Genomic DNA, 20,380 nt, shown 5'->3' with positions numbered 1-20,380 from the left:
AAATTATAATTATTGAAGTTCGAATAAGACTAAATAAGAATGGTACTTAATCTAAAAATAGATAAACATTTTTTACCCTTCTTTATTCCACTAAACATATCTTTTAACTTTAAAAATGATTTTCTATTATAATTAATAAACCAATTGTATGATATGATTTTTTTTCATATTGGATTCTATGTGTAATTGTTTAGATAGTAAGTATATATATATCTTATATCTAATACTAAAATTATCAATAATCATATATATTTATATCACATTTTTCACTTGATAATCTCTTTAAAAATATACATTAATTAAAACATATTTTAATGTATTAAGAAATCAAAAAATAGTATCGATAAACCTATAAGAGGGCAGAGTTAATAAAATTAAAACAGAATGAAGCTTCGTAGATTTTATGGTTAAGATACTTTAATTTTTTTTGTTAATAATAATATGTATAAAAAAATGCGAAAAGTAACTTCTAGGAAAACCTTTTCTAAACGTATCATATTGTGTTATGGATTAACAAAAACATCTTCCAAATGTCTTTGAATTAACATTCTTGGATATCAATTATTTTAAAACAAAAAAGTGATATTTAGCCAGAGACTAAAATATTTAATTTTTCGTACTGCACACTTCAGGATTTTGTCATACTGCCCTTTCAAACGTTAACAGTAATGAATAAAGCCCGGATTTATATACATTTGAATGTTTGTACTAAGTGTATGCACGTCTATGGAGTTTTAAAATGTCCACTGTTCATATCACACCGAATTTTATATTGCATATTTTGCATATTTCGAAAGTTATTGCATATTTGTTCATAAATGTAAATAACATGTATATTTAATGGGTTTTTAATAAATTAACTATTTTAATTTGCGGTGAATTTTGTAATCGCCTCGAATAGAGCACAAATAGATATGGTAGGTATTAATTTTCAAAAATAGTATTTTAAAAGATTTGTATTTTTTTTTTTTAGTTTTCTATTTAGACTGTGTTCCATAGTGCATGAACAATTTAACTCATTACTAATGAGTAACACTATTAAAATAGTTGGTATTTTAGATTTTGCTGATGATACATCTTGGAATTTTAAAAATATATAAAATAATTTAATAAAAAAATGTAAAATTAAAAACAAATACTATAATATAGAGCAGGGATGGGCAATTTAAAGTTACTAGAGGGCCAATTTATAGAAAATTAAAATTCAGCGGGCCAAAGCATAGGAAAAAAAAGTCATTCAAAATATGAATTTTAATTAGCATTTATATACACCGAAATAATAAATTTAACACACATGACAAATTTGACACGAAGAAACTGATTTAGTTAAATAGTTTGGGTACAAACAGCTATATTTAAAAGTTATACGTATACATAAAATGATATTTAGACATTTAACAATGTTTAATACCATATAACAATTTTTATATCGATAAGATAGCGTATAGTTGATACATTTTAAAATTGTATGATATAATTTGAAAATATAGAACGGGTCAAATAAAAAAAGCTTGAGGGCCGCCAATTGCCATTCCTGATATAGAGAATAGAACCCTAACACACTTTTTAATTTCGTTCTACACACTTAACATTTCGTATGACATACAGTGTGTCGTACTGCACACAATTTTAGTTCTTGTATTTAATAAACATATTATTTAATTTTTTAAAAAACCTTTTCATATTGTATTATTAAAATGGCAAAAAGTCAAATAAGGGTGAAAATCCTATGTCAGGCGAGAGTGCACAGTTGGATGAGATACATGGATGGGTGAATGGTATAGCTTTATTAGTCTTTTAAACTTAAAACAATGTATCTTTGCTCTAAGTGAAAGATATTGGGTAGATCAATTAATAATTTTAGAGATATAGTAGAAGTATCAAATATCTTAATTGAACAGATTGAACTTTTTGTGTTCTTTTACACTTTTTTAATTTTTACAAAAAAGGTATCCAAAGTTTGGGAAAATCGAAAAGTTTAAGTGCATATGTGTAGTACAAATTGAATTTAATAATTTTGAAATTATGAAATTTTTTAAACTAAATAACAAATTATTTTGTTTAATGGAAAGTTATTAAAATAGGTATCCGATTTCGTCAAAATTGCATTTCTTTACGGATATGACTCATTATTGCAATTTTCCAGAAAAATGTATTTTCTTTGAAAAATTCTATGAAAAATGTTGTAAACATTTCCAATCCTTCAGTAAAAAATTGATATTTTTACTAGAAAAATGTAAAAATGTAGTAAAAAGTTAAAAACTTACTCAGTATTTAATATTCAAACGCTGGTACACTTTTTTTTTAATATAAGCTTAATTATTTTCATTATCAGTAATAGTCATGTACGTGGGAGTTTGTTTTAAATTTTCTAATCATCAAGTAATCATTCAAAAAATCCTCTATGTTTTGAGTGAAAATGTTCTCACAAAAGATAATTTAAATAAGGAAAAATAACGTCATTGGGTTATTTAAATTTGACATGAAATTTATGTTTCAAAAAACGAATAGTATAGATTTTATGATTTAACATCTCATAGATTTGCCATGATGCTGTATAAATATTTAAATATTAATTTTTAATTGTTTTTATGTGATTTTATTAAGTCGTTCGAACAGATATTAACAATCCTATGAATAGCCTAATAACATTAATCTACTTTGGTTAATAACATCGCTTATTGTAATACACATCGTCAAGATCCATAAGACTCAATAATTACAATTTCATTGTTTATGAATCAGCTGAAGTACAGCCATATAGCTAAGTTATTATTATTGCAAATAATAAAAATTACCATATTGCTATAGAATATAGGCTATAGCTGCTGAGTTAGTGTATAAAGAGTAGATTTTTTTATTAACGTAAAGAAAAAAATCCACACTTAACTGTACTATAACTATAAGATTACGTTTTGTGTGTTTAGTGAATTTAATATATTGATGAATCTCAAAAATATTTTAGACTAAACACCGATACACTTTTCGTAGAAAACACAACGCTTTGTATTTTATTTTATTTTTTTTTTAAATTTTAATGTTAACGTGTTTTAATAATATAAAATGCAAATAAAAAAAAAAGTATACCTACCGCAGCAAGTTATAAATTGTAGCCATTTTTTTTTTTAATCTAAAAAGTATATATATATATATATACTAAATACATAAGTTTTATAAATAATCACTAATAACCATACGGTGTATTGAAATGAGCTGTATGATTTCCGGGTCAATTACCCAAAATATGATGATCTCTGTTAATTTTATATTTATTGTATTATCTTGATATGCAGATGTAAGCATTTGATAATTTAGGTAAAATAATAATATAAGATCTAAAAGCAAGAAAGATATGAGTACATAATGTTATAATGTAATAACCATAAATACTATTATTTGTAATTAATGCAGTAAATTAAAATCTTAAACAGTTTTATATATTATCATTGAATTCAATTTACGACTATGAAGTTCAAAATTACTAACAATATAGTAAGTTGTAAAAATATTTATTTTAATTGGACTGGACAGTTTTTCTTCTTTAAAGTTAAGGAAAACTCATGGAGGTCAGTCATAGTAGTCAATACCTATTCATTTCATAGTGACCTGAAAATGTTTACACTAATGTAGGTATTCTAAAAATATTTTTTATTTATGAAGCACACAACTGGTATAAAATGTAATATGGTCGAATATCCTGGAAATATTTTATCAAGAATTTTTAAATTCTAAAATTCTAAAAAAAATGGACCAGATAATTTAGTTAAAAGTACCCAAACTTTATGTTCGGACTCAAGTTCCTATTTTTCTTAAAATTTATTTTTTTTATTTATATTGGAACACATATTTTCATAACTTTTTATATAGTTTATTATATGAGTTTTTTTTAGGATTTTAAATAGAAAATGCATACACATAAAATAATTACCCAGAGCGTAAGACAATCTCATTCTTATTCATATCATCCTAAAGCTTATCTTGAAGAATATTTTATAATTTTAATATTATTCAAAATAATATACGCTTTGCGCTTAACTTTCAAATCTTCGAAATAAAAATCGCTTATTTTGTAAATTTATTATAAGTCTTTCAATTAATAATTACTTTTATTATAATATATATATTATTATTATATTATATTATTATATATATATAATATATTTTTAGAATTTTTTGTTTGTATATTAAAACCTAAAAAAAAAATCAAATATTTAAAAGAGATTGTTCCTGTAGTTTACAACAGTATATATTAAAAACACTTTTCAGTATTATGTCTGAATCTGAGTGTCTTGGTTTGCAACCGCGATGTAATAACGAAGAACAAGCTTTAAAGTTAACCATATTTTTTTCGTTTCACACTGATATAAGTACCCCTGTTAGGCTGTATATAAATTATTAGATTTTCATTTATTGCACATTTGCATCCAATTCATTGGGCTTTGTAAATTATAAATAATTTTGTATCAGTGAAATTGCTACAAAATAACAATAATTTTTATCATAAAAACCAGTAGGGTCTGAAATTAGTTAGAAAGTTAAGTATTACTTTTTAGTCTAGTCTATAAAATTAAATGCAACTTGATGCTTACATTGTTCGTGGATACTTAATTTTTTATCAATATTTGTTACTATAAGTGAAGGTACAAAATATAAGTGATAACTCATCGGATAACATACAAACATCAGTTATAGGTTCATAGTGTATTAATCAATATGTATGCTATAATCTATATCCATAAATTAATATTGAGATTATTTTTTACCGGAGTTAAATTCTAAACAAAGTGAATATCTTACAAACATCACAACATTAATGTTGAGTTTAGTTATTCGCAATATTCGTAAATTCTGCAACACAGATGAGACATTTTTGTAATTTTATACTTCACCTGAACTCGAATAGAGAGAACGGCTCAATTCATGTACTTTGAACACGTTCTTCGATTAAAAAGTTTGCAATTCAATATGGGATATCGATGCATAACCTAAACTGTCCGTAAATATCGGTATAATAACACGTTTTTATTTTTCACCCGATGAACCCAATAACAATAGTGATAATCGGATGTAGACGATAGGTTCTATCCGTAGAATAATATTCGTATACGTCACGATGATGTATAGGTATATCTTCAACCGTCAAATACGTAATCGTAAATCACTGAAAACGGAAAAATAGTTATAACATTAATAGTAATAATAACGGAAGTAATTTGTACGTGTGTGTGTGTATGAATAACGTATTCGGTTTCTGTGAACCGTGGCGTGAAATGGGTTTGGGCGTGTGTATTAGTATCAAGGGCGTGCCCAAGGGGGGAGGTTTCGGGTCCGGGCCCTCTACCATTGAAATTTCTACATACTCAACGATTTAATAGTAAATAGTATAATAATAGGTATTAATTGGTATATCGGTATATCGGTGTGTATTGCCAGGGCCGTATTCAGGGGGGAGGGCACTGGCTACAACTGCCCCGGGCGCCAGTTTTTTGAGGAGGCCAAAATTTAGTGGTCTGAAATTTTCTTACTTGTGAATTATTGAACTTTTGAAATTATTTTTATTTTTTTTTTTTTTTGTTTTTAATAACAGTATCATAAATTAATGTTAATGTATTTAATTTATTAATATATATTATCAATGTATTTATAGCAATATAGCTATCAGCGATCCAGAATATTATTTATAAACCTAATATTAGTTCCCGAATTCGTTGTGATAATGTCAATAAACATAAGTTGTTTATAATAATATGGCGTATTATGTGATCGCGTGCGGCGGCGTGCCTACTACACAAGAACGGCATTGATTTTAGAACATTAAAAAGGTTGATGAGGATCTATCACTTATACTTTCCGTGGGTAGGCCCCTTAGAGGGGCGTCAATTTTTTTTTCTCATTGCGCCGGGGCGCAAAATGTCTAAATAATGGCACTGTGTATCGCGGTGAATGAAAATAATTCGAAAAAGACGAGAAGCATATTACGCGCGTCACCAGCTCGGCGTCGAGTTGATGCAGTCGTCGGCACGTGTGGCATGCACCGCTACTGTCGGACACACGCGGTCGCGTTGGCGGGGGGCGGCGGCGGTCGTTATACGGTAGCACGTCGAACGGCGGTAACGGTAATTGCGCTCCCCTCTGTTGGCTACACTGTTTTCCGGCGCATTTTGTTCGGTTCCGTATCGGCCATCTCTGGTCGAATCGTTCTTTCCGCTCTTGGCAGCCGTACCAGCCGTTCGAATCCCGTCCGACTTCGGTGCCCGCGCCGTTTCAGCCAGCAGCAATCAGTTCGGCAGGGAAACGTTGCAGCAGCATCCCGGACGCTATCACCACCGCGAACCGTCAACACGCACGACACCCTCCGACGACGGTACGGTTTACGTGCTCCGATCACTAATATTATTATTATTATTATTATTATTATTATTAATAATATTATTGCCGCTGCAGTTCCGTACTGTTTACCAAATATTATCACTCGTTATTGTTGACCGTGCCATGTACACCCGATTTTTTTGTCATTGAAAAAACGTTTTACTTTATTTATCGTTCTGTGTCTCCTCCGTAGACCTTGAACTCGTCGCAGTACCAACGACCGACAGAATCACCGGCACGAGCGTCGGTTTCCCCTAGTTTATTCGCAACCAGCGCAATAGCTCCACCGGTAGAAATTATGCCTGAAGAGACGAAATACGCGTACACCAATGGGTTCGCGAACGGACATGCAAACGGCGGATTGCCGCCAGAAAGCCCGGACGGTGAAATGTTCCTGTTCACTTCCGAGTCCGTCGGCGAAGGACATCCAGATAAGAAAAAGCTTACCGGAGCTATTGCCTAGCATATTTATATTGTTTACCAGGAGACGTGTTATGAGTGTTGTGGTAAACGAAATGTGACGAGATCGATATTTATTTTTTTTTTATATTAACCGTGTTTTAACATTATCCGTCGGTCAATAGTTTTTAATTACTGTATGTGGTAGTAGACCGAGTTGAGAGTAAACACGTGTTTATTTGGCCGTATTCACGTTTCATCCTAATGTTTCTCTTGTAAACGCGACCAGTCTATTGCGTTGTTTGCGGTAAATCGTTTTTCCGTATTAACCCTTCAACGTCGGTTCTTCCATTGAATTTAACGTGTTAATGTAGTTTGGTCAATCCATTTTTTCACCGCTGTCGATTTATCGAATGATACATGTTCCTCTTTTCCGTGATAAGAGGAAAATGCTGAACTTGCTGGCCGCTGGCCAGTACCAGGCCGTCGTCGAAAATACCTGTATGAAATTAATCTGATATGCTGTGGTCACTACCTTGTTAGGAGAATAATATTTCTGAAAGGGTTTTGACTTCCAGAACAATGATCTCGATTTTTAATAAATATTCTTCTTATTATACTGACTTATTTTATTGTTTTCCACCAGATAAAATGTGCGATCAGATTAGTGATGCTATTTTGGATGCACATTTGCAACAAGATCCTGATGCTAAAGTTGCCTGTGGTGAGTTTTATTATTATAAATATTATTACTGATTTTGCTATTATTATTATCACATTTTTACCACATTAATTTTGTATCAATATCAAATATTTACATTGTTGGTCATAAATTTTATCATGATATATATTTTGTATGGTTATTCAGATATAAATGTTACTATAATCAGTTAACACAAATATGTATCCAATAATTAGAATTTTCACCAAGAATTGCTAATTTATCTCATGTTCAGACAAAATTATCAATTTTTTTGTACACAAAATAAATCTCTTAACCATTTATTTAATAAATTAAATTTTAAATTCTAATTCACAATATTTTTTCTTGTCCAAGATTATTTTATCTAATACTGTGATTATCAGTTTTGTTACTAAAATGCATTTTTATTGATTTTAATTTTTTTTTAGTTTTATACTCAAGTATTAAATAATAGTTTGCAATGGACTAATATTTAAATTTTATATCTATTGTAAATTCATAATTATTAAGTCATAATGATATTTTTTTATTTTAAAGAAACTGTAACCAAAACTGGAATGGTATTACTTTGTGGAGAAATAACATCCAAAGCTAATGTGGACTATCAGAAAGTAGTCAGAGACACAGTTAAACATATAGGATATGATGATTCGTCAAAAGGTAATATATTTATATAGTTAAGTATATTTAAAGAAGTTAGGGCATCCAATAATTTTAAAAAGTTTTAACTAAATATAATTTAATAGGAATAAGTATATATATTTTAATGGAACTGATAGGTGCCAAAATAGTATTATGTATCATTAAATGTGACTAATCAATTATAAAGTCAATAGGGCAGGATTACAAATTGTATGATAACTAAACAAGTTGAAGTAAAATTATCCAATTAAATGATAAATGTATTTAAATTTCAACGTAGATATGTGTTGTGATAAATGTTTTTTTTTTTTTTTGAGTAAGCTACTAATTAAATGTTTAACGTGATAAATATTTATGGGGAAATTTAACATGTAGTAATACTATTTTATAATAGTTATAAAATTTTGAATTTCTTAATTTTATTCAGTTATTTATCTATTGATAACATTAAAAATGCTCTATGGACCATTTTAAATATATGTGTATATCTCTTAAATGGCATCCTATATTTAATCACTTTGGAGAAATCAGTTAGAATTTATTAGAAAAATTGATGTACAAATTTTATGTATGTACTAAAACTATAGCTTTTCATTTTATTCTATATTGAACAAATAATCATTTTCATTTAAGCTTTCATTTTTGGATCTATTGTCATTTTACAGTTTGAATTTTGCTACCATTATTGTGTATACATTTTAGCTTGAAACTATTGTTATGTAGATTATAATTATTCCCAAGGACAAATTTATAACTTGACTTGCATCTTTATTTTTTGAAAAAAAAAAGTCCTGTTTATTCTTTTTAAAAAAGTAATGTTTATCCTTATATTGCGCATATAACTTAGCATATTGTTCATATTTATAATGATTCTCATTGTAATCTCTTATTTATTATTATTTTATCTGATTATTTCATAGACCAAATTTATCCATTGTAAATGTATGTATAATTTTTCCGGTTTTATTATCTTTTTCTACACTGTCATATTTTGAACAAGGTGGCTGTTTATCCTTTATATTAAGTATGAATAAATTAAATATCATTATGATGTTTTAAAATTAAATTCAGTTATTCTAAGTCATAAATATAGTCTAAATCATATATATATACATATACCACCAACAGGGTTTGACTACAAGACATGCAATGTTCTCGTCACAGTTGATGAACAGTCATCTAATATTGCGGATGGTGTACACTTAAACAGAATTGAAGATGCAATTGGGGCTGGGGATCAGGTAGGGTATATACAAAACATCGGTTTTGGGGGCTGACTGAGTGCCAAAGATCTTTTGTGATTGTCAAAATTAAAAACTTTAGCTTGTTGTATTCTTGGGATTTCACTGGGTTTTACTTACCTAAAATGATGAATTGAAGGCGTGTTAAGGTTTTCTATCACATTATTGCTTTTTTTATTTTTATTTATACGTGAGGTAAGTGATATATCATTTGTAATGTATTGTAAGTGCTTAGGTATCAACGAATTCATCATGTCATACATAATAAAAAATAATCATCTAATTCATTAAATAATTAAAATCTCATTAAACAGGTTAATATTAATGTGCTTATATTATTCTTATTATTATAAATATTGATATAATTATATCAAACTACTAAAATAAATGCATTTTGTTTTTAATCAATAAATGTTAATATATGTTTCCATATAATAATAGAATGAAAGTATGTTGTTAGTAGATATGAATGCAAAATATTACTTATCTTATAATTTTATTGGATTGCAAAAATTATTAATATAAACTAAATATGTAATCAGTCTTTAACAATATTACATTTATTATTCTTGCATGTTATAATTAAAGAATCAACAAAAAAAATAAAAGAATTATTCTGCTTATTGCATGAGAATAACTAATGTTTTATTTTCTAAATTTATTGATTTATTACCAATCAAAAGAGTTAAATAGTTTACCTATACATTTGTTGAAACAAAATTATATATATTAAGTTTCCACTTCACTATGTGAGTGTTCCGTAAAACCAATATTGTATTGTCAACAACATATAAGAGTGTGTATGTGTAAGGTTGTTGCTGACAAAAAATAAATGCCTATTATTATTTTATAATAGTTTTATAAACAGATTATTATCATATGTTAAATTCATGACAATAATCTGATATATTTAGGTTTATATAGAATTCCTGAACGAAAAAATTTGGTACAAGTAGTATACCAAGATGGTATAGTTATCTCTCGGTACATTTAATATACATTAATTATTTATGATTATTACAATCAGATTTTCTCTAATAGATTTGTAATTGGTATAAGTTTATTCATAAAAGTAAAGGTATTTTTTTTTTAAATTTCGGTAGATTATATACTATTAGATTGAAATATTTTTTAAATGCAATGAAGTTGCTGATTGTTGCTATGTGTTGTGTGTTGTCCCGCTGTTGGGTTGCCAGGTTTTGATTACAAGACATGTTCGGTGATGCTTGCTCTTGATGAACAATCACCAAATATTGCTGCTGGTGTGCATATCAACAGGCCTGCTGAGGAGGTTGGTGCTGGAGATCAGGTATGTTTTTTTAAAACGGAAAAAATGTAGATTTTTAGAAAAACATTTTAAATGTTTGTGTAATATTGTCATGTTTTCAATATACTACTGTACTGTATAGTCTTAGTATATTTGGTCAATTGACTAAAATTAAAAAAATTAAACTATTATTCTGAGGCTTCTGAGGCTAGTGAAAATAAATAATGTGTGTATAACTATATAATGTGTATAATACTTTTAAAGATGATCGTGTAATAAATTTATCTATTTAAAATTGGATAAGGGTTGATGATTTTTAATTTTATTGGTAACTTAATTATTAAGAAAGTAATATTTTAATAAAAATAGAAGAAATATTTTAAATGCATCAACAAAGGTTAAATATTAATTTAACCATTATACAATAGCAATTAATGAATCAAATAATATCTCATTGTTAAAATTTACTAAATTTAATTTTACTACTTTTCATTGCAGCAAATTTGCATGATATTTAATTATGAAGATAATAAATGCATGATAGAATATAATGTTTTGTTTTTAATACTATTTGAATAAACATATTGTTATTGCCATATGTGTTTGAAGAATGTTTATTGTCATACTAACTGATTTTACTATTGAAAAATAATTACTCGATTAACTTATAAATTGAAATAAAGCCTATAACATGTACTCTTTCATTTTAAACCCAAAATCAAGATAATTGGATGAGTAGTTTCTAAAAATGTGCTTAGCAAAGACTTAATTTGTTAACTTAATAAACTATTATATAGTTTGTAGGAATTTATTTAAATTATTACTGAGTTATTATACAACATATAACATGAGAATACTTAAAACGTTTTTTTTTTTTTGGATTCTATCGTATTACTCATTTTTATATTATACATAATAATGTATCCAATATAATTGCCAAAGTTAATTTGCTCTATAATAGAATTAATTTTTAAATAACAATAAATCTATTGTAATTTTTATTAAGTATGACATTTTTTTTTTTTTTACTATTATATTAACTTCATTCTATTTATTTATAATTATTGGTAAACATATTATTTTCATTTATTGTATAACCTTATTTTAAATTATATTAAAATGTTTATTTTTCTAATTTAATTTTAATTATTTCTGAGGAACACCATATTATTTAACTAAGAATTTAATTTCAACATTTTAATTAATTAGTATTTTAGTTTTAAATTAATTAACATAATGCCTGTCTGAGTTCCAAATTTTTGTTGAAAATGTCACGTATTGCATTTGCTTTCATTTTTAATATGTTTTAATCTTTTACTAAATAAATGAACAATATTTTGTGTATATTTTAGGGCCTTATGTTTGGCTATGCTACTGATGAAACTGAAGAATGTATGCCTTTAACTGTTGTATTAGCTCACAAGCTTAATGAGAAAGTAGCTGAACTCCGAAGAAATGGAGTACTTTGGTGGGCACGTCCTGATACAAAAACACAGGTGATTATAAAAATTAAAATAAATAAATTCTATATAATTCTCTAAATTATATAAATAAATTCTAGTTTGTTTGACAATTTTGTCTGTACTCTTAGAAAAATTATAGTTATTATATATAGTTATAGTTATAATTATTTTATTTATATAAATAATTTTAATTTATATGCTTCTAGATTATGCATTTTGATTTATGATATTAAGTTATTCCAAAAACAGATATTATTTTAAATTAATTGAGTTTAAAATTTGAATTTCTTCTATATATCTATCATGTTGAAGAATAATTAATGTATTATATAAATGTAATAGATAAGTGCCAAACATTTTATCTCATATGAAGTAGAATATTAAATTAATCATTAACTATTATTATTATTATTATTATTATTATTTTTTATTATTACTATTACTATTATTATTATTATTATCATTAACTATATTTTAATTAATGTTTCATATTTTATTGATCATTGATATTTGATTTTAAAGATTAAACTTTTTGATTCATTTCAAGCATTTTATATTGAAAATTTTTTTAGATTCGGAGTAAATTTATATTTATATAAATATACACATACATGTAATATTTTGATGTGCTTTATAGAATTTTTAAATCTTGTTTTATTTTGATCTTTGGACTGTAGTTAATACAACATACATTTATGGATACTTTAAAAACAATTTTTTTTGTAAAATGTATTAGATTTTACTAAAGTTAGTATGTGGTAGTTTCCTATCCATATTAATAAATATCTCTAAAAGATATTTGTATTTTCTAGTTATTATTTATATTAATTGATTAATGTATTTTGAAATTAATTAATTAATTATTAATATATAATATTATGTGTCTTAAGGTTACATGTGAATACTGCTTGGTTGGTGGTGCTTGCATTCCGCAAAGAGTTCATACTGTTGTAATATCTGTTCAACATTCTGAAAAAATAACCCTAGAAAACTTAAGACAAGAAGTTATGTCAAAAGTTGTTAAGACAGTGATACCATCCCAGTATCTTGATGAAAGAACAGTTTTCCACATTAATCCATGCGGTAATTTTGTTATGGGTGGTCCTCAAGTATGTATTTTTAACGCAATAATTTGAAAATCTTTATTATTTATAATGTTGTATTTTAGTGTGATGCGGGCTTGACTGGACGAAAAATTATTGTTGACACATATGGTGGCTGGGGAGCTCATGGAGGTGGTGCATTCTCGGGCAAAGATTTTACTAAAGTTGATCGATCAGCTGCATATGCTGCTCGTTGGGTTGCTAAATCTTTAGTTAAATCTGGTCTTTGCAAACGTTGCCTTGTACAAGTATGTTAACAGTATTTTATTTATTAATAGATAATTTAATTTAATTTATTTTGGAATTAGGTTTCTTATGCCATTGGAGTAGCTGAACCAATATCAATTACACTTTTCCATTATGGCACATCTACTAAATCTCAGAAGGAGTTGTTGAAAATCGTTAATAGTAATTTTGATTTAAGACCTGGAAAGATCGTCAGGTTAGTTAAAATATAAGTAGATCCTCTAGAGCAGGGATGGTCAAACCGCGGGCTGCATGCAACTCACCTTGGAAAGAGTGCGGCCTGCAATAGTTATTAAACATTTACAAAAGAAATTTATTTTTGTCCCAATAAGATATTCTGTAATACCTGCACAATGCGAAATTCTTATTATTAACAACGTTATCGCAACAAACTGTTTGATTTATCAACAAAATCTTTGTTCCCAAGTATTGTCGATGAACCATGTTATGCAAGTAGTCATAAAAACTGTGAATTACATTTGATCACATACGCTTCCGCACCAACAATTTAAAGAGTTAGAAAGAATTGGATTCAGAATACGGTGATAAAGTCAATAATAATTAATTCTGTTTATTTTAAATAATTAATACACCAAAACTTATTTTGTAATAATAAATTTATCCTGTTTAAAATGTTTACTCCAAATTTTTTTTGTATTGGGGCAAAATACTAATATTATTTTGTGGCCCGCGGGATTGTAATGTATTTCCAAATTGGCCCCCAAGACCATATGGGTTGGCCACCCCTGTTCTAGAGACTGAATTCTTAATTCTTGTTTTAGTTACTACTGTAGTTTTAATGAGACAATTTTTAGTTCTTTTAAGATATATAAATTATACATTTAAAATTTTTAAATTGTATATATAATGTTTTGAAGTATAAATAATCTTAATAATTAAAATTACTTTTCAATTTTACAGGGACTTGAACTTACGGAATCCAATTTACCAAAAGACAAGCACCTATGGACATTTTGGACGCGACATATTTCCATGGGAGAAACCCAAGATTTTGGTCGACTAATGAAGGCAGACTTCTTACACAGTGTGTATGATTTTAAAAAAAAGCATAGAGTTTAAATTTTTTTAACATTAACGAATCAAATGTTGCCACCTGTTTTGTCGTAGTGTAAGATACTCTATTAAGTATATTAGAATTTTCATAGGTTTCCCATTATTTTTAATCAATTTATAAATTTTTCTTAAAAAATTAGATTTCTTAAAAAAAATCGAAACTTATTGCATATTACTGCAAATATTATTGTAATTAATACGGTAAGTTATGCAATGTAATAAAGAAAACTATGTATCAGACTTAATTTACCTTAGGGTCTGTTAAAATTAAAAATTGAAAATTGAACATAGACACTTCACTTTAATTAATCACTCATTTTGTTAAGTGTAAATCAAAACATCTAATATACCATATTACATTATTATTGTCATCTTATTCCATGTAAACATGTATACATATTTATATGTATGTATGAATATTAAATATGTATTTTTCCTTTTTTTTTATTTAATTTTTTTTTTTTGTGATTTATTATTGTCTGCATCTTATTTTTTTATTGTTTAGTACAATCTTAGACCATTCATATAGTTTTAGCATACAGATTTTTAAACTATTCATGGTCTTGAATTTTTTTTATGTTATTTTTGTGTTCATGTCAATTTTTAATTTAGATATTATTTTTATCAAATCATTAGTTTTTTTTATATACTTTAATTTCTGAATTTTTATCAATATTTTGTGAATTAATTAATTTTGCCATACATTTATCTGCCTTATTTTCTTCTGTTACAATGTAATGATTATTGGCTCATAATAAAATGTGTTGCTGCCCTCCAATTGTTTTTTTTTCACTCTATTATAGTTCATTATTATTTACTTTGTTAAATTGACTTACTTGATTTACTTCAATATAAATAGAGCTGCTTAAAATAATTGCTTATAGAACTTAGAACCTTAGAACTGCTTTAAATAATTTATGATAATATAAATGGAAATCAATACTTCATTAATCATTTTTATTACTCATATTGAAACAAGTCCGCGTGTATTGAAATTGTTAATATCTCATACAAAACGGAATATTTTTTTTCATAAATTCTATTATATATGTGTATTATAGTTATATAGTTAAACTATTGTTGGCATAAAATGAATTATTTTTAATAACAATATTAAGTTAATTTTTCGGAATGGTTGCTGCTGATCACTTGTTCTGGTTTATCTAACATTTAATATTGCTATCCCTCTTTATAACATAACATAGACGGACGTGGCCTAATGAGTTGCGTACCGTGATACTTAGATAGCTCTTGAACCTTTAAGAAATAAAAATTCTGGGATACTGAAATATACATAAAAAATTTTTTCGTTTTATAGATTTTGAAGTGTTAAGATAGCTCTAATGGTAAGTATATTCCAAAATAGTTTGTATCACTCGTTAGTCATAAGCGAAGCATAACCCGTTTGACTTATTTGAAAGCATACTTAGCAACCGATTTTTGTGTGTGTAAATTGGTGTCATGGGATAGAAATTTGTTTCTAATCTGAAAATGAAAAAATCGCATTCCAGTTGTCCAAATCTCGTTGATAACCGCTACGAGAAGCCGTATTGGCTGTTTTCGGGGAGGGAAGAAGAGGATTTATGTGAAAAATATATTATGACAACGAACCTCGTGTGCGTGGATTCTGGAAGATATGCATACAAGGGTGGTTTTTTGGGGATGAATCCACCTTGGCTTTTTTTTTTTTTTAATTTATTTTATTTTCATGTTCTACTGATATTTGATAATGATCAAGCCTCATTATTTCTAACATTGTCAGATATTTTTTTAGAAATGTAGAGGTACCTATCTATGTGAGTTATAAATTTGTTTTGGAAAACTAAGAAGGTTAACACGAAATTGTATGCTGCATATTTTTGCATATTTCGAAGTTTGAGTGCTATTTTTGTATACCATAACCATGGGCGTAATTTGGGGGGAGCAGACTATGGTAAATGCCCCACTCCAAGACATTTTAAAAAGGCAGCAATTCTTTGTCCGATGATCAAATGCTAAAATCAGTAAATAGTAAACTTTTATTACTATTTTGTACTCAGAAATCAGATAATATTCTCTTTTAAATGCACGTTCACGGTTTATTAAAAGTTTGGAAACACTGGCTCCTCACCGGTTTATGACAATTGTTATTACGCAAACCTTATAAACTTTATTTTTGGTGTATTATGTATTTCTATATATGTGATCTTTATAAAACAGTTTTCGTGATATCGATACCATAAAACTTGAGCTCATAATCTATAAAAAAAACCGTTAAAATCGTTCCTATTCACCCCAAACTACGGTACATTATATTTGAGATACAATATTTTTGTTTTTATAAATAAGTTCTGTAAAGTATTAAATATACAAATAATAAAATAATTAGAATTTATATTATTATCCATTAAACCTATTAATAACTTATAGCCTATAGGATAAGTAAATTAATTAATGTTTTACTATCTTTAATGTTATTATTTAATTGAGTAAATTGAAACGTTTCATGTTCTTTATTTATTATCATGACATCATTATTAATTACTAATCCTTACATGTTTTGTTTCGAAAAAATATTTTATGATGGTGTATGGTCCATAAATATTAAATATTTAAATATATAGGTAACCATAATTTTATTATGAAGTCGGCAAATTTCGTTAGTCGCCCCATCCTTTCAAAAGTTGAAATAACGCCCCTGACCATAGCTTATTTTTCTTAACAACAAAAAGGATGTAATCTTATTTTGAATATCATGAAACTTTCGATATCGAGGGTAGATTTGTTGTTAATGTTATTGTTAGTAAACTTGAAGCAGATTTCCGAGTAAGCTGTATTTGGTAAATTCGAGACAACTGGAAAAATCTAATTATTCGATTATTTGCAAACTATTTGACAAATCTATTGTAATTATTGGTGTTGAACACGATGACGGTTTATTGTTCACATCCGATGCCATTTCTTATATGTTAAAAGCTGCTACTTCCTTGAAAGCATTTCGTTCTTAAATGATTCATATTACGTGTACTACTCATGGACTCCACCGAGTAGCAGAGAGGTAAGGGGGAAGTTTAGTAATGTCGACAGTTTTACGTCTAATGTCAGAAAAATATTCCGAAAAGCGCCTAGTCATATTAAATTATTTTAAAATAAAGCTCTTCGTTTAAATTTGCCGCCTGAACATATTACTACACGCTGGAGTACGTGGATCTAAGCTTTAAATTACTATTGTAAAAACATTGAAATCAGACCTAGAGTTATTGATAAATTATACGCTGTAAGTATAAAAAAGGCAAAAAATATACTTCAAAATTTGGTATTGAAAAATAATTGGCTTATATAAAGTCCATTTCTACAATTTTAACCGTTTTCAATTTCTAGTCTACAAAAACAAGGAATACCATTAGCCGAAGCTATACATTTATTTGGGAAAGTAGAAAAAGCATTTGAAACTCCTAATGGATCAACTGGAAAAGCTGTTTTCAATAAACTGAACAACAGCATGCTAAAAAATGTCGTCCTTAAAATGTTAAAAAAATATTTCAAACGTATTATCGGGTAACAATATGGAAACAGCATATAAACTTGAACTTTCTGATAATTTCTCAACAGATGATCTAGTGTACTATGATTTTGCATCAATCACGTTAGTGGACGCCGATAGATCGTTTAAGCAATGTAATAGGAATTCCTATGCACAAAACTATGCACGGTAACAATCACAGATCATTTCACTTTGAAAACTTGTGTAAACATTTATAATTCAATGCCATTGATTGTAAGATTTTCAATGCTAGTATAATTGTAATTGTAATAAAAATACGACTAAAGCATTAAATTTGTATCACATTTTTTTCATTTTACAGAAAAATTGCAGCATAAATGAGTACCGCGGCATGAACTATTATGATGTAGTATGATTCAATTTTTTTTCAAACGTAATATTTTATTTTTATTTGAATATTTTAGCATTTTAGTACATATTCAAGCGCTTATATGAATGGTATGTTTATAAAAACATAGTATCATAATGTTTTTTAGAGCTACAAGTGATGAGCCTTGGTTGTAATGAAATAAATAAATATAATAAATATTTTTTTGACTCCCTGTCATTTTCTACACGTTACGTATAATATGCAATTAATTGTATGTTGTATTTATATGTGAAAGGGGGCGCGGAGGCGTTGCCACCACGGTTCATTTTTTAATACATTTTCATACCCCTCCACATTAAAAAGTCCTAAGAACGCCTCCCTGTGTGTGTTTAAAATGACAAAGGTATTCAACAATAGTTTAAAACGCGCATCGTTATTACATGGGAAAAATTTATTTTGAATTTCAGTCAAGTGTTCCCGGCTCCAGCCAGTGTGCATGTAGCAATTTCCTGTAATTTCAATCGTGTTAAATTTACCTATTCCGACTTGCGCTTAGTCTATAATTTGATTACCCGTTTGATTTATTTACAACAAATTGCTTCGCATATTGTACTCGTGGTTCATGTGCAATTTCAGTGGCGGCTCCAGGATATTTGACCGGGTAGTGGGCCAATGGGAGTGCAACAATTATAAGGACGGGCCACGCAAAAGTGAGATTACATTTAATATTGATTGTAAAAGTAAATAATATAATACGATTCGCGGATTCGGGTTGTGTTATCGTACAACTTAACTACAGTACCTAATAGATCTATAATTATTAATTACGTATTTTCGAGTACATACGGTGAACTATTACCAATATTTTTTTTTCTGATTATTAATAACGACATTATTATTACCTGCGTTTAAGGTCGGAACAATGCTTAGCGCTAGAGATCAACACCACTTTTTTAATAAATTCGAACGCGAAGTCGGAACCAGGGAGAACTGCAATTGGCGTTATGCGTTTTATTAGCGTCTGTAATATAAACGTGACGCACGTAGTTCAAAAAAAAAAAAAAATAAAATTCTATAATCAATCCCCGTACTCCGGTAAATCGATAAATGTGTGAATTGATATTATGTTTAATACGTCAGTTGATCGTCCGGAGCGTTTTTTATTTTTATTTCGCCAAACTTCAGTGCGAGAAGATTAGAATATAAATGAGAGATAATGTTCCGAAATGTTCCCGAGTGGAAATAAATTGTGATTGAAAAGCCTTGGCGTTTTTTGCATGCATATTATCGGTGTTCACGTTTTACATATAAGTATATACAGACTTACAGGCTTTCATGAAATGTAATAAACGAGGGAAAGAACCGGGCGATGTAAGATTGATCGGCTATTGACGACATTATACGCGGCCGGACGCGTGGCACCTGCGGTTACTTTGTCATCATAACAAATCTGTTTACGTCTAATAAACAGTACGCGAGCTGAGCGCGACGTGGGCGAAAAGTTACTTTTGAAATACTTAAATCAACTTAATGGAGACGCATCGAAAGAACGGAAATTATAGGGAAACGGCTCGGCGCAGTGCGGCCGGTAAAAAAGCAACGAGTAATGCCTGTGTTCTTCGTGGAGGCAAGTCGTATCCGATACCTACGTACGATGTTACAGTCAGCGGGCACGGGTAATGGGTGTTAAAGCCATCCGCTCGATTAAACGAAATACTGCAATGGTTCATTTTAATCGTTATGTCGTTCTTGTTCGCACGTTGAAATCAACTTTTTCGTTTAGCCTCCTTATTCTTCTCTTTTTTTTTTCGTTTATAGATCCATCTCGGTCGGATGGGGATTCAAAAAACCTGAGCGGCACACACACATTAATAAAACTAAGTGTATTTCAGTGGCGTCCCTAGATCGTTTTTGTTAGGGAGGGGGCGAACTTCATTCGTGTATTCACATTGATGTAATTCCAAAGGGAAAAAGGTCATGGTGGGACTGTTCCATTCAATTTCCTGAAGATGTTCCTGG

At 28.3% G+C, this 20,380-nt stretch overlaps 1 protein-coding gene across 2 annotated transcripts; it reads left to right on the top strand.

The window, feature by feature from the left end:
* The first annotated feature begins 6,185 nt into the window (after window positions 1-6,185).
* Window positions 6,186-14,820, top strand: LOC112683503 (S-adenosylmethionine synthase-like). 2 transcript variants are annotated; one of them, XM_025554554.1, is made up of 10 exons: window positions 6,186-6,364; window positions 6,563-6,800; window positions 7,415-7,492; window positions 8,009-8,131; window positions 10,551-10,663; window positions 11,974-12,117; window positions 12,975-13,193; window positions 13,253-13,435; window positions 13,496-13,629; window positions 14,355-14,820. In XM_025554554.1, exons 2-10 carry the CDS (start codon window positions 6,668-6,670, stop codon window positions 14,455-14,457), a joined length of 1,230 nt encoding a protein of 409 aa, XP_025410339.1. In that variant the 5' UTR covers window positions 6,186-6,364; window positions 6,563-6,667; the 3' UTR covers window positions 14,458-14,820. The 2 variants fall into 2 exon arrangements, with proteins under 2 accessions (XP_025410339.1, XP_025410338.1); XM_025554553.1 differs by lacking the exon at window positions 10,551-10,663 and adding an exon at window positions 9,242-9,354 and having other exon boundaries at window positions 6,187-6,364.
* Window positions 14,821-20,380: the final 5,560 nt, after the last annotated feature.

The sequence above is a fragment of the Sipha flava genome, unplaced genomic scaffold, assembly GCF_003268045.1.
Source record: "Sipha flava isolate LNK unplaced genomic scaffold, YSA_version1 228_pilon_pilon, whole genome shotgun sequence".
In the NCBI taxonomy this organism is placed as follows: domain Eukaryota; kingdom Metazoa; phylum Arthropoda; class Insecta; order Hemiptera; family Aphididae; genus Sipha; species Sipha flava.
The sequence above is the reverse complement of the archived record's forward strand: the minus strand, read 5'-3'. Positions and strand labels throughout refer to the sequence as shown.

Bases quoted from the DNA above. Each gene is read 5' to 3' on its own strand.
- LOC112683503 (XM_025554554.1), top strand. From the start codon at position 6,668: ATGCCTGAAGAGACGAAATACGCGTACACCAATGGGTTCGCGAACGGA. The intron at 7,493-8,008 runs GTGAGTTTTATT...TTTATTTTAAAG, and splicing joins TGATGCTAAAGTTGCCTGTG to AAACTGTAACCAAAACTGGA. The intron at 13,436-13,495 runs GTATGTTAACAG...TTTTGGAATTAG, and splicing joins GCAAACGTTGCCTTGTACAA to GTTTCTTATGCCATTGGAGT.